Below are 14,345 nucleotides of genomic sequence, written 5' to 3'. Positions count from 1 at the left end.
TGCCTTCCACAGATTAGTTTCTTAAGAAACATTTTCTGGGAAAAAAAAAAGACCTATTTTGGGTTAGTAACCCCAAAAGGACCTTTCAGTTCACATACGTGGGTAGCAGCATACTCCACTTATGCAAAGGTCAGCCCAGGGTAAATATGAGCAAAAACACATACTTAGGATAAGAAGAATGTTGAGGGAGTTTACAGTTTAAAGAGATATCCCGACAACTTTTTTATATTTTAAAGAAGTAACGCTATAATTTTACTACAAAGAAAACTTCTTTTTGTTTCTGGGGAGAAGAATAAAAAGAGTTACAATCTCCTAGAGAAAAGCAAAACATTTTTAGTATTCCTAAATAAGACAGGCACCCCAGTTAGGGTACTGTGGTTGCATGTTCTTTGTGCTTTTTCAATAATTTTATTTCTCTGTCATGATTATTTATTGGCAGAAGATTTGTTGGGCCAAATATATAAGACTTTCTTAAACACATATAGAGAAAAAAAAATTAGATGATTGCACATCTTTCTGAGGGAGATTTTTCCCCTGTTTTTAAAAGTCATTGCTTTTCACTGAATTTGTCATGTATTCCTATAAAAGTGTAAATTTTGTGATTGATAGCATTTTTACCTCAAAATAAAATGAATATCCAACTGGAGCAAGTTTTATTGACTGCCTATTGGAGCATAAATTAGTCTAAGATTTCATGAAAATAGACATTTGAACATGAGTATTAATGGCTGAGATCAGAGGCAAGTTTTGAAAGGATTCCAAAATATTATCATATTAGATAGGCAAGCAAATGAATTGCTTGAATGCTAGAAGTTCACAAACATTCAGACAATTGTGAGTTACATTAACTTCAATAAAAACTTTTGCAGGACAAAAATTTAATATAGTAAACTTCATCTTGCTTGCCCAGGTCCGTATACATTCTTAGCTGGACTCTTGTCCTAGCTTCCTAATTTTTCTTCCTACCTCCTATTTTTCCTTATTCCAAGCCACCATACTCTCTTCTTGATTAATTCTTCCTGCCTACCTCTGATTCATCGATTCATCTGCCCAATCATCTATAGTAGCTCCAAACTTTTTTCTAAATTATGAATAAACTTATCTCCCTGGCATTCAGAAAATTCGACAGCATTCATCTTACACACTTTTCTAGCCTTATCTCCCTTTTCTCCTATGTACTCCTATGTTTATATTCCCTGCATTCTTGCTTCATTATATCCATTTACATTGACCCTTTTACCAGTAATTTCCTCTTATTTCCTCTCAGTCTGAAACAGTCCTTCATAGATTTTGTCCTATGAGCCATATTTCAAATATAACTTTATCCACAAACTTTGCCCAGTTCCCCCAAGAGGATGCTGCTTCTGCTTTAGAATTGTAGGCTTTTTTTCCTCTCTCGCAAGGAGAGAGTGTAGCGCCGTGGTTTATGTACTCAGCCTCTTGAGTAAGCTTTAGTTTAAGACCCGGTTCTACTGCTTACTTCCTGTATGATCTTCTCTAAATTTCATAACCTCTGTGTCCTTTTTTTTTTTTCAATCTCTAAAATAAAGATGCTAATAGTACCTACCTCATAAGATTGTTGTGAGAATTAGAAGCGTTGATATATTTAAAGTAGTTAGAATAGTATCTGGCCCTATAGTAAGCTTACGTGGTATTTATTGTATTCTCTTATGGCTCTTATTTTATTCCAATGTGTATTAAATTGAACCATATGAAATTGCCCATGTCAACTCTATATTGGACCCTAAAATCATTATGTCATTTGGTTCAACCAAATGTAGTGCTTTTTGCACCCCCTCTTAATAAATTGAACTATCTCTAAAGATAGGGACAATATCTTATACATCATCATATCCTACAGTACCTGCTACATACTTGACACATGCTGAGTATTTCATGGATGGTTATTGAATTTTGCACACGCACACACACACACACAAACACACACACACAGCAAAACCAAACAGAAGCCAAGCCCTCCCCAATATCTTAAGTACTCTTTGGCTACCAGGGAGTTTCCTTCACGCTGTTCAGTAGTCATTTATGAAAGGAGAGTAATAAAGATATAGAGGAGGAGAATTTTATCTTGTCTATTGCTGAGTATAAATACTATGCCTTTCCCAAAAGCCTTCCACAGAACCTTTCCTTCAGTTCAGGGACCTAGCGTCATGGGTTGGTCTTGGATAACTTTTGCAGGACATATCAGTTCAACTGCCAAGGGAATCATAAATTGTCCTACTCCTGCCTGCGGCCCACCACTGCCTCTCTGCTTTCATTCTTTTTTATCAGATATTTTCAACATCAAGAACTTATTAGCTGATAATGCAACTAAATTAAGTATAACATAAGGGAAATGTGTCCTGGCAGGGATGGTATCTTAGAGTGAATGTACAGTCTTTATTGGTTACCAAAAAAAAAAAAAAAAAAAAAAAAAACCTTGAGCTTTGGACAAACAGTAGAGAGCAGAATTGATACTGGGTTCTGACACGGAAGCTGACATTAAATTATTGACAGTCTACTTGTTTATAAACATTCAATAAACAATTTAGTAAGGAAACATAGATTCTTGCAAGCCCTTTTAAGGAAACAGTGTTTATGTTGGCTCTCTCTTGTACCCAACCTAGTGCTCAGCCTTTCCTGACTCACAGGAGCACTAATCTCCAGATAACACCAAGCATCCTAGGGTTAATATTTATCCCCCTTCCTTGTTCTCTGAAGTAAGAGGAAGGCAGGTAAAATTATGCACTTTATGTAAGAAGAAATGGAGGTACAGAGAAAACAGCTTAAGTCTCTTAACAGCCCGAGAGAGTGAAGAAGATATTGCCAATGCAATGAGTTGTAACTGTCCCTAGGTAAGTAAAATATTAATTAAAGCATACAACTATATTAATAATTCAAACAACATTCTTTACTTATATGGACTTTGCAGTGACTTTTTTCCAGCCTGAAATACTCAGATAATGACTGCCATTAGTTTCACACATGTAAGTGCTTTATTATATACTGCTTTGTTTTCACACAAAATTGTTGGGAGATAAGAATTTTTTGTAAGAAATATTGGGTCTTAACTTTTTTGTCTCCCTTCAACTTCAAGCAATTTTCTGAGCAATGATAAGTGGTAAGTAGATATTTACCACTTAGTTTACAAGAGACCTGTTTCTGTCTGTGCATTGGCTTAGGCACTGTTAATGAAACCTTTGGAATGCAGGTCCCTTCTGGTTGTAAACATATACTGAGATCTTCTATTTCTTTTGGACTCAAACAGTAAGAAAATAGTTAGAAATCTGTTTGTGGGCATAGGTCTCTAAAAGCCTTAATCTTAGAAGTGAGTAAAAAAAAACTTTTAGGCCGGACGCGGTGGCTCATGCCTGTAATCCCAGCACTTTGGGAGGCCAAGGCGGGCAGATCACGAGGTCAGGAGATCGAGACCATCCTGGCTAACACAGTGAAATCCCGTCTCTACTAAAAATACAAAAAATTAGCCAGGCGTGGTGGTGGGTGCCTGTAGTCCCAGCTACTTGGGAGGCTGAGGCAGGAGAATGGCGTGAACCCAGGAGGCGGAGATTGCAGTGAGCCGAGATCTTGCCACTGCACTCCAGCCTGTGCAACAGAGCGAGACACCGTCTCAAAAAAAAAAATTTAGAGCCTAAGAAGGATGATTAAGCATCTTAACTTAAATTTTCAGTATGCCTGTGTACACTCTATATACTGACTTCTAGCATGGTTTCTTTGCCAAAGCATAACACACATTTTTTAAAGGGATAATTCAAAACAAACATTCTTTCACCCTGGGTGACCCCAATGGGTGGTGAACACTTTTTAGTAACTCTTGAAAGTTAAAGCATCCAACAGTTGGTTGTGACCTTTTTGGTTGTCACCTTCGAGTTCTTCTAGCTTGTAGCCCACTGATTTGCTGCTTAGTTCCACAGCTTCAAAACCAACTCTAATCACTGCTCCCGAGGGAGCCCTAGCTTCTGCACACGGGAGCCTCTCACCAGGAAAGGATACCTGAATTCCAGAAAGGCCCTTTGTTCACACTGGCTCCTCCTAGTGGGGAACAGTTTTTTTAAATAATGTACATTTATGCACTGGGAAAATTTATTAGTTAGATGTAACCAGACTTTAATACAACTTAACCTACACACTGAGAAAGCAGATATTTACATAAAGATTTATGGCTTTGACAAAGCGTTGAATTGTAGTTACCATTAAATAGTACTTCAAGTAATTGTGTGTCTCGTGGCACATACATGCAATATAAGGTAATATATATTTAAACCAAAAATAACAAGAGGTGGTCATTTGCTAAATAAAGAACTTATTACTTAGGAAAAAATGTTACACAACTTTCAAAGGACTTTTAAAAATGTAATATGATCTATAGGAAATTTATTTGCATATAATTCACAGTATCTGGTACAAGGTAAGCTACCTCTGTGTTTTTTTTCTTTAGGTCAACAAATATTTAAACCAAGGGTTGGCAAACTGACCCTCAGACCAGATGCTTGTTTCTGTAAATAAAGTTTTATTGGACCACAGCCTTGCCTGTTTGTTTCAGATTGTGGCTACTTTGAGGCTACAGTGGCAGAGTTGAGTAGCTAAGACACGGAGCATAGGTCCACAAACCTAAAATAGTTACTCTCTGGCCCTCTAAAAAAGAGTATGCTAAACCATTCTAAACAGAAAAGCAATTAATTCTTTTTTTTCAACTCTTATTTTAGATTTAGGCAGTACACGTGCAGGTTTGTTACATGGATCAATTGCATGTCTCTGAGGTTTGGTGTACAAATAATCCCCTTACCCAGGTATTGAGCATATTACTTGATGTTTTTCAACTCACACCCCCCTCCCAATCTTTCCCACTGTAGTAGTCCCCTGTGTCCACTGTTGCCATCTTTATACCCATGTTTATCCAGTGTTTAGCTCCTGCTTATAAGTAAGAACATATGGTATTTCGTTTTCTGTTCCTGCGTTAATTCACTTATGACGATGACTTCCACACGCATCCATGTTGCTGCAAAGGACATGATTTTGTTCTTTTTTATGGCTGCATAGCTTTTCATGGTATACATGTGCCACATTTTCTTTATCCAGTCCACCATCAATGCGCATCTAGGTTGATTTTATGTTTTTGCTATTACGAATAGTCCTGTGATGAATATATGCATGCATGTGTCCTTTTTGTAGAATGATTTAATTTTCTTTGGGTATATACCCAGTTATGGGATTGCTAAGTTGAATGGTAGTTCTGTTCTAATTTCCTTGAGAAATCTCCACACTGTTTTCCACAGTGGCTGAACTAATTTACATTCCCACCAGCAGCTATAATATGGTTGTTTGTTTGTTTGTTTGTTTGAGACAGAGTCTTGCTTTGTCGCCTGGGATGGAGTGCAGTGGTGTGATTTCGGCTCACTGCAACCTCCGCCTCCCAGGTTCAAGCAATTTGCCTGCCTCAGCCTCCTGAGTAGCTGGGATTACAGACGTGCACCACCATGCCCGGCAAATTTTTTTTTATTTTTAGTAGAGACGGGATTTCACCGTGTTGGTCAGGCTGGTCTTGAACTCCTGACCTCGTGATCTGCCCCCCTCAGCGTCCCATATACTATACCTCCTCTCAGTATTATATGGTATTTTAAGGAACTAATCAAGTTTGTACTGGTTACCATCTTTCAGTCTCCTGTTATCTTCAATTTTATAATTGGCATTAATGACAATACAGTATTCACTTTATAAATTTGCTTCATAGTAAACTCTTCTGAAATAAATTACAGTCATGCATCACTTAACAGTGGGGATAGGTTCTAAGAAATGCATAATTAGGTAATTTCATCATTGTGTAAACATGAAGCGTACTTACACAAACCTGGATGGTACAGTCTGCTGCACACCAGCCTTTATGATATAGTCTATTGTTCCTAGGCTACAAACCTATACAGCATGTTACTGTACTGAATATTCTCAGCAATTGTAACACAATGGTAAGTATTTATGTATCTAAACATAGAAAAGATACAATAAAAATATGGTATTGTAATCTTATGGGACGACTATCATATATGCAGTCTGTCGTTGACCAAAACATCATTATACAGCACAAGACTATAGTTGAAAATTTTAAAATACATATGTGGGTTGCACTGTATTTCTGTTTGCAGCATTGATATATACATCTAATGGTTTGTATGTTTGTGCTTGCATTCATAAACATTAAAATGTTACAGGGAGCATATTTGCTTGTGTAAAAAAAATAAATAATTTTTATTTCTAATGACGTATAAAATTATTATGGTTATGTTTAAAGAGGCTTGAAGAGGTATTATGTTTATTTGAAGAGGCAACGGAAATGTCACCTTTGTCATTGACCAAAACATCATTGTGTAGCTCATGACTATAATAGTGTAAAGTAAGGATTAAATGTATCAGCTAATCAATGTAGACATATCATTCAGTATTATTAAAGATACTCCATCTAATGAAGCCTGAACACCTGTAAATGCTTGGTGATGGATGGAAAGGGCAATTATTTGCAGCTGGACTGTCTGAGATATGTCATCGTTATTGCATAATATTTATTTAATGAAGGATCAATGCACCATACAGCTCCAGTTTGAGAGCACATTTGACATTGTAGTTTGTAGATCTTTTATAAACTAACTGCTATCATTGAATTTTTGCTGAAGAATAAAGACAAAAGACTCTCTCTTTAGGAAATTGTGTACTTTAAAGACTCATAAACCCGAAACCTCACAGAATCATAATAGATGTATTTTCAGAGACAATTTCTGAGTCCTTGACATATTCTCAAATGTCATTCATGTCTTCACTACTGCAGGTTATCTTTTTATTTTTATCTGTCATGGAAAAGCAGCCTTTTTCTTTTTTTATCTCTTACTACGCCTTAATAAATAGAATTTAAAACCCCAAATTTGAATTATTGTGAAGGCCAATATTTGTAGCAAATCCATCTATGCTCTGTGTTGTCAGCACATACGGTTTTGTGCACCTGCTACCATGAAATTCTGCCAGGGTTATCCTCAGAGAAATGGAGAGACACCTGATGCCATCCTTACTCTGACAGAAATTGTTCTTTCTGTGAATTCCAAAAACTTTTGAAGTTATGCACCTCTTGCATTGAACTTCAGGAGCTTGTGTACACATAGTATCTTCCTTTCTAGATTGTAAGTTCTTTGAGAGCAGGGACTGAGTCTTTCTCATCTTTATATGCTCTGCCCCTCCACTCTTGGTTTAGCCAGAGCCTTACAAAAAGTAGAAGCTTAAATAATGTTTATTAGATGAATATCATACTAAGTTCCAGAAATTACCTGAGAGCAATTGAAGGGAAGTGTGGAGGGACAGGTGTTAGCATAGATTTCATAGTGTTTGAGTTTGGCATCCTTTTCCTCAACACGAATACTAACACAGATAAGTAACCTAACTGCCTTCTCAAATCTGAGAGCAGTAGATGCATTTTCTCTTTTGGGACTTTTCTGTCTCATGTGGGAAAAGCAAACAAGAAGGTCCTGCAAAAGTCTTGTAGGTATTTATTCTTATCAGTGGTTGTGGCAAACTCCCTTACTGGTTTCAGTTGGTCCCACAGGCTATGTGATGAGGACTTTAGGGTTTAGGGAGCTGGGAACCATGAGTTGTCTCTTATGTGTGACCTAATATACTGCTAATACCCCACAATCTTCAATTTATCCATCTCGAAATGGAGATACTAACATCTATCTCAAAGGGTCATTGTGAGGAGTGAGTAGGAACGTAGAAAGGTTCCTAGCACAAAGTAGATATGGAAGATATGGAATAAGATGTTAGGCATTTTATTATTTTTACTGCTGCTGCTGCTGTTACTACTCCTGGAAGAGTAGGACTTGCCTGGGACACTGACCCTACTTACCCCTTCACCTCATTCACCAAAACTTAACTCCTATATAAATTCATGTATATTTTTCTGGAAGGATAAGAAAAATCCTTCATCTAGGTAGCATATTTTATATTTGAATAGTTTATGTTTCAAATCCCAGAGAAGGCCTATACAGCCAAATTTGAAAAAAAAAATTAAAAATAAATATTCAGTGTTTCATATATAATAAAATTCCTAACATCTTATTCCTTATCATATATGTGTGTGTGTATCTTTTAATTGCCATGTATTTCTACCAAAAAATACAAAACTTAATTTTGTATCCTGAAAGACCCTCGTTTGAGAATCCCTGCTTTTATGTTCTGCTTTAGTCTGGGCAACAGATAGCTTAAGTTGTCGCTTTACAACCGGAGAAGCAGGTAGGGCTGAGAGGCTGGCGATACTCCAAATTGCCAGTGCCTGTCCCATGGCACCAAGACAGGAAAGGCAGGCAGCCAAACAGAAAGGTAGTGCAATTAATTGCTTCAAATTCTTTACTCAGGGCTGCCGTTAGGCATGATCAGATAAAATGTACACATTGTTTGGCACTTGGTAAAATGTTGTTTCCTTTCCTTCCTCCTTCCCCTGACATACTCTCCTTAGGTACAAAAAAGATGAGGCTGTACACATAGCTGTACACGTAGCTAAAAGCTATGCCATTAAAACAAACTTCTTTTTCAAAGAGCACCTTCACCCGTTACTGGACTAAACTCAATCCAAAGCTCTTTTCTCTAAGCTTTATAACATTGACTGCCTGGATGAGTCATTTGTCAATAAATACAGAATATTTGTATAGGTGGGGTTCTTGTATATATGTATGAGCCCCTAAAGTCTCTAACTTAGAATTTATTTTTGCTTTAGAAGTTCAGGAATAAGGAGGCTTTGATGATCAATTTTAACAACCGCAATAAATAATATAGTAACTAATGGTTAGGTGTCCAGGCTAGCCCAGGGCAGCCTGTGTGATTCATGCTGCTGGTGAACTGTGGCTGGCTGGGTGAACTAGATCTGGAATTCTGTGGTGCCTAAGGGAGGGAAGGGAATATTTCCCACACTGTCTCATCCTGCCCTCACTATCCCTACCCCCAATCTCTCTCTACATTCTACCCCACCTACCCTGCTTTTTCTGCGAAAGACCAGCTGGGGCAAGTATTTTGGATTAAGTAAAATTTGTCTTGGGTAACTTCCCAAAAATTTAGTTTTTAACTGGATAATCTTGGTTAATCCATGAGTAAATAAGTTTGTAGAGTATAGTCAGCCTCACTGTGAGAAGCTGACAAACCAGAAAACCAGAGGAACATACACCAATTCCTTCTTGCCCTGCAAACCTCTGCTTCTTGAGGTTTTTAAAGAGTGGGTGCCTAATTGATTAGTCATTAGTTATTGACAGGACCAGAGAGATATGCCTGGCTCCTCTTGGAAAAACCAAAAGACTGAAAGGGAAAAGTACACCAAAAAGATACCCAAGAAGGCAGACTGCTATAAAGAAAATAATTAGGAGAAGAAATCATATGTTTTCAGATGAATAGAATCTGGGGATGAAAAAAGCAGCCTTTTCAGGCAGATGATGGAAAGATAGAAACTAAATTCAGAAGGATTAGAAGACAATTAGAAAGGCAAGAAGTCATAGAAGACCAAGATTTCCCAAATTACCAAAAGAAAGCAAGCCCAGCCTCATTCAGGCTGCAGAATGAGAATTCCCTTCTAGTAAGATCTGTACAATGAATTTCACAAATGTTGATTTCTTTCTCTCCTCTTTGAGGCCATAATCACCTCCTACTTGCACAACCTTGACCATCACCACTACCTATAACTAATAACCAGTTCTTATGTTGCCCTCAAGGCATAACACAAAAATATTTTCTTTGTGATTACTTTCTCTACAAAAAAGAGAGAGAGAGAGAGAAATAAGTCAGGGGACTTCGTTGGTGAGTGCAGACCACAGCAAAAACCTAAAGTCCTAGTGGGTTGTCAATATAGACAGGCTGAAACCACTATCCTGAAGTGGTGGTTCTAGGTAGGTACGCCCATCAGAATTATCTGTGGATAAGTATTTTCAGTAAATACACATGCAGGACCTCTACCTCAAATGTACTGAATTGAACTTCATTGCTGGAGCTCAGGCATTTCATATTTGTTTCCTAAGCTGCTATAACAAATTACCACCAACTTGGTGGCTTAATAAGAGAAATGTATTCTGTCACAGTTCTAGAGGCCAGAAGTGCAAAGTCAGGGTATGACCAGGATTGGTTCCTTCTGGAGGCTCTGAGGAAAATCTGTTCCACGCCACTCTCCTAGATTTTGGTGACTGCCAGCAATCTTTGGTGTTCTTTGATTTGCAGAAACATCATTCCAGTCTCTGGGTTCTGTCTTCACTTGACCTTCCCTATGTCTGCTATTGGTCTCCTTTCTGTCTCTTATAAGGACACCTGTCACTGAATGTAGAGCCTATCCTAATGCACAAGGAGCTCAATTATACCTTAATTATATCTGTAAAGACCCTTTTTCCAACTAAAGTCATATTCACAGGTACCAAGGTTTAGGACTTGGACGTATCTTTGGAGGATACAGTTCAACCCATTACACATATGTATTGAAGGGAAAAATTCACGCCACAACTGATTCTCCTGTAAAGAATGTTGGCTTAACTTAACGCATTTAACGCACCATTTCTCCAGCACTTAGGAAATGCTAGGAGATGCAAAGCTAAAGCTAAATAGGCTTCTTTATTGCAGAACCTCTCAGAGGCTCTCATCTGTTTGTGTGCATTATAAATGTCCAAGAGAAAGAAAAGAACCACAACATTTCCTGGAAATAGTTGACCAGGGAACTTCTTTGCAAGGGATTACCTATTAACTACCTCAATGGACACTAATGACTAAAAGAATACACGCTGCTGGTGATCATGGCACTTCCAAACTATGCTCAATGGTGTGGGCATGAGTCTACCACAGTGTCTAAACACTTAGAGTGTTAACGTCTACGCGACCTCTCCCCGGATATGAGCACACATCCTTCATCAAATATCCACAGTGGTTTCCCTAGAGGATTTGCATATGTGCATGGATTTTTAGATGTCTAGTCTCTACTCTTGTCTTCAGCCATTTTTGTAGAGAGAAATTGGCAAAATATTAGCATGAATGGAAGGTAAAGGTGGCCCAGATAATACATTATGCCTTTTTTTTCCCCTGAAAACAGCCCAGAATATCTGAAAAGGGAGAAGTGACTTAATCATTTCTATTCCCACAATTCCAGTCTTACAAAATTGATATCAGTATATGATTCATCCAGAAGTTCACAATGGTATTTTTAAAAAAAACACTTTTAGAGGTTACCAGGGCATCTCACTATTTTAAAATTTAATACCTCAAGGGAAATAAGAAACTACCTTGAATTTTTGCATGAATTGCATTCGAGAATAACTGAATAGTTGGTGGAATAAAGTTTTTTTTTTAAAAGTAGGCATATTCTAGTAATAAATGCAAAAGAAATGGTAGGATTAGAAAAATCACTACATTACAAACTCTAATGACATAATAGATTTAAGCAAGATGATCAGTGAATGATAAAATATTTAGGTATGCTCTCTTCTAGGTGAATCAAGCTGACAATACCTTGGACCTACATTAGTCTTACCACATGATATTATATGTCTCCTGATACTTAAATATCAAATAAATGTCTATAATTGTTAAAAATTGGTGATGAACATATAGTTCACAGCACCACCCATGATGGATTCTTTCCATGAGAATTGATCTGAATCAAAGTAAGCCTCCAGATCTAACTGCCAGTGTATAGGAAATAACAGGGATAGAGGAACATTTTTAAAGTCTTTAAGAATGCAGTAAGCTGAAAGAAATTGGTTTCTGCAATAACAGCAATAAAATTATATAATAAGAAGAGAGAGGGAGAATCATGGATTTATACAAACTTAAGAGACACTGTGTGAATCTAGTTTGTATCCTGATCAAACAAATTAACTGTCAAAAGATGTCTTTTGAAACATGATGGGAAATTTGAGCATAAACTAAGTATTCGATGATATTCAGGAATCATTACTAATTTGTTAGATATGAAGTTGGTATGATTTTTTTAAATGAGAAAGTTTTTAGCTTTTAGAGATACATACCTAGATAGTTATGGGTGAAAGCATATGATTTAAAAAAAGATAGTGGAAGTACACAAAACAGGATTGCTAAATGTTGATAATTGTTGAAACTTGGTGATGAACATATAGGAATTAAACCATATTTTCTATGTTTATGTTTATTTTGCAAATTCCAAAATAAAAATAGAATAATCCCTCATGAATGGATGGTCTCAAATTTCATCCCCAAGTAAACACAATTCACATTCTCAGTGGAACCCATGAGAATATTATGAAGTATATGTCTATGTCATTTCATTATATATGGAATCCTACCATTCCTTTTGTATTTATTACTAGTGGCCAGAGTTCTATCTTGAAATGTGGGAAATGTCCTTATATGAACAGATTAGTTTAGAGAATTATTGTGAGAAAACCAGAAAATATTTGAGTTCTAGTTAACTGGATATTGAATAAGTTGTGCTGAAGTATGTGGTCATGAAGCGTTGATAATGAAATACTTGCTTTCCAGTGGCAAGGAAAAATAAATGTCTTAGCTAGAATTTATAAGGTCATTCTTGAAATCAATCAACCTAGGCTGAAGATCTCATTGCTGCTGTTATCTGGCATAATGGTACTTGTTTGTGCACAGCTCTGTTGATGTGAGCTATCAAATATTTCTTAGAACTGAAATCATCTAATAGCGAACACTGCTATGTCCCAATGGAGATTCCAAGACTCTTTGGCCATGGAACATTTACATTCTATCCCCTTTCATCACTCCTGAACAAACAAAAACAAAAAAAGGAAAGATAACCAATAGGCTTTTTATTTAATTGAAAACCAAAGAGAGAGAGAGGAAAGAACCAGTTAGTTGCCATTTTCTAAATGCAGGCTTTTGTTTGTTTCTGCCTTCTAATTCTTTGCTCTTAAAGCTATAGCTTTCAAGCTTGTGTATACAGGCCCAGAGAGAACATTTGAAATGTGGCCACCCTACCCATGTCCATGCCACTCTTCTTGCCTTTCTCTCTGCCTACTTCTGCTCCACCATCCCAGGTCAGGGGCTTGGAGGCTGACAGCATTACAAGTAGTATAGTCGTTCAAGCTCATATAAACAAGATGAAATCCAAATAATAACCAAAATGTATTTTATTTCAAGGACTGGACTACTCAGTTCCCTTAGTTTTGCTGACCGATTTCTAGGAGCCCCAGGCTCAGCTCTTGGTTGTCTCAGAACTGAGGAGAGTACTCATTTACACCATATGCATCTGCTTGTTAGCCTGTGCTACCAAAATTGATTCATTACTTGGCCTTCTCTGAAAAGAAAAATGAAAACAAAAATGCACTCTTAAAAATAAATCTTAAAATACAACCAGGAGGCATGTGCCTTGACATGGCTCACCTTCTACCAAATCATACTTTATGATTTTCCACAATATTATCTTCTATTCCTCCTGCCCCTAAGGTTCCATGGAGCAGAGCAAGTTGAAGAATATTAAGGTTTTACTGAACTTTATAGAACAGAGGCTTTGGGGAAGCAAGAGAGAGGTACACTGAAAATGAAGTGTCTGTCTCTGCTCCTATTAATGTCATAGGACTAGAAGTTGACCTCATGGCTGCTTACAAATGAACCCTGCAAATTGAACCCCAGCACATGCCGCTCATTATCCATTCTTCTCTTTGCAGGATGGGGTCCATGCTTCACATATCAAGAAAATGGTGGGTTTCAGTCTGGCTCACTGGGTGAGGTTTTGGCATGCAAACTAATATGGGTTAGTGTACATCACCCATAATAAAAGTAAAAGCTTTTTTTTTTATTTGCCCAGGTAAATAAGCAAAAGGCAGATCTAAAATACGTTAGAGTTAAGTTCCATGGGGACAGAAATGTCTGCTTTGTTTGTTGTTATACAACTGACACCTAGAATGGTGGCTGGACCATAGTGACTACAAATAAAATATTTCTTAAGGGAATGAATGGTTCTGCAAGACAGATGTTCTCTGCATTTGGATAAGTGATGATACTATAGACTCAGAGCCTCGATAGAAAATATTGTCCCACTTTCAGTTCTGCAAACTGACTTGAGGTGCTTGGTGACGTCCTGCAGCAAGCAAACCAAATGAAGGCATCTCTGAGACCCCATAGTCACCACCAGCATGCTAGCCTCCCATTACCTTGCCCACCCTAGATTTTCAAATTGGGAATCACTGTGGTACCAGACTGGGAATCGTGAGTTGCATACTTTCTCATATTGGGGCTTGGGATTTTGAGATCTTATTTCCTTTTTTGGCTTCTTGAGATCTGAAATTGTTGTTCAGAGAAGCATATTAAAACAATGACTCTTCCATTACCAT

The 14,345-nt window shown here is 37.3% G+C and overlaps 1 protein-coding gene across 5 annotated transcripts in view; it reads left to right on the top strand.

Moving 5' to 3' along the window:
* The window catches only part of GHR (growth hormone receptor), a 313,780-nt gene that overhangs the window by 227,730 nt on the left and 71,705 nt on the right, over positions 1-14,345 (top strand). The window contains exon 1 of one of the 5 annotated variants that reach the window (XM_063619528.1): positions 13,677-13,765. The exons of the other annotated variants lie outside the window; for them this stretch is intronic. Within the exon in view, the coding sequence (XP_063475598.1) occupies positions 13,750-13,765 (16 nt within the window). The 5' untranslated portion in view covers positions 13,677-13,749. Of the gene's footprint in view, positions 1-13,676; positions 13,766-14,345 lie in introns of those variants that run through there. 5 annotated transcript variants of the gene reach the window in all.

Source organism: Symphalangus syndactylus, chromosome 16 (assembly GCF_028878055.3).
Source record: "Symphalangus syndactylus isolate Jambi chromosome 16, NHGRI_mSymSyn1-v2.1_pri, whole genome shotgun sequence".
NCBI lineage: Eukaryota > Metazoa > Chordata > Mammalia > Primates > Hylobatidae > Symphalangus > Symphalangus syndactylus.
This window is presented reverse-complemented; position numbering and strand designations above follow the sequence as displayed.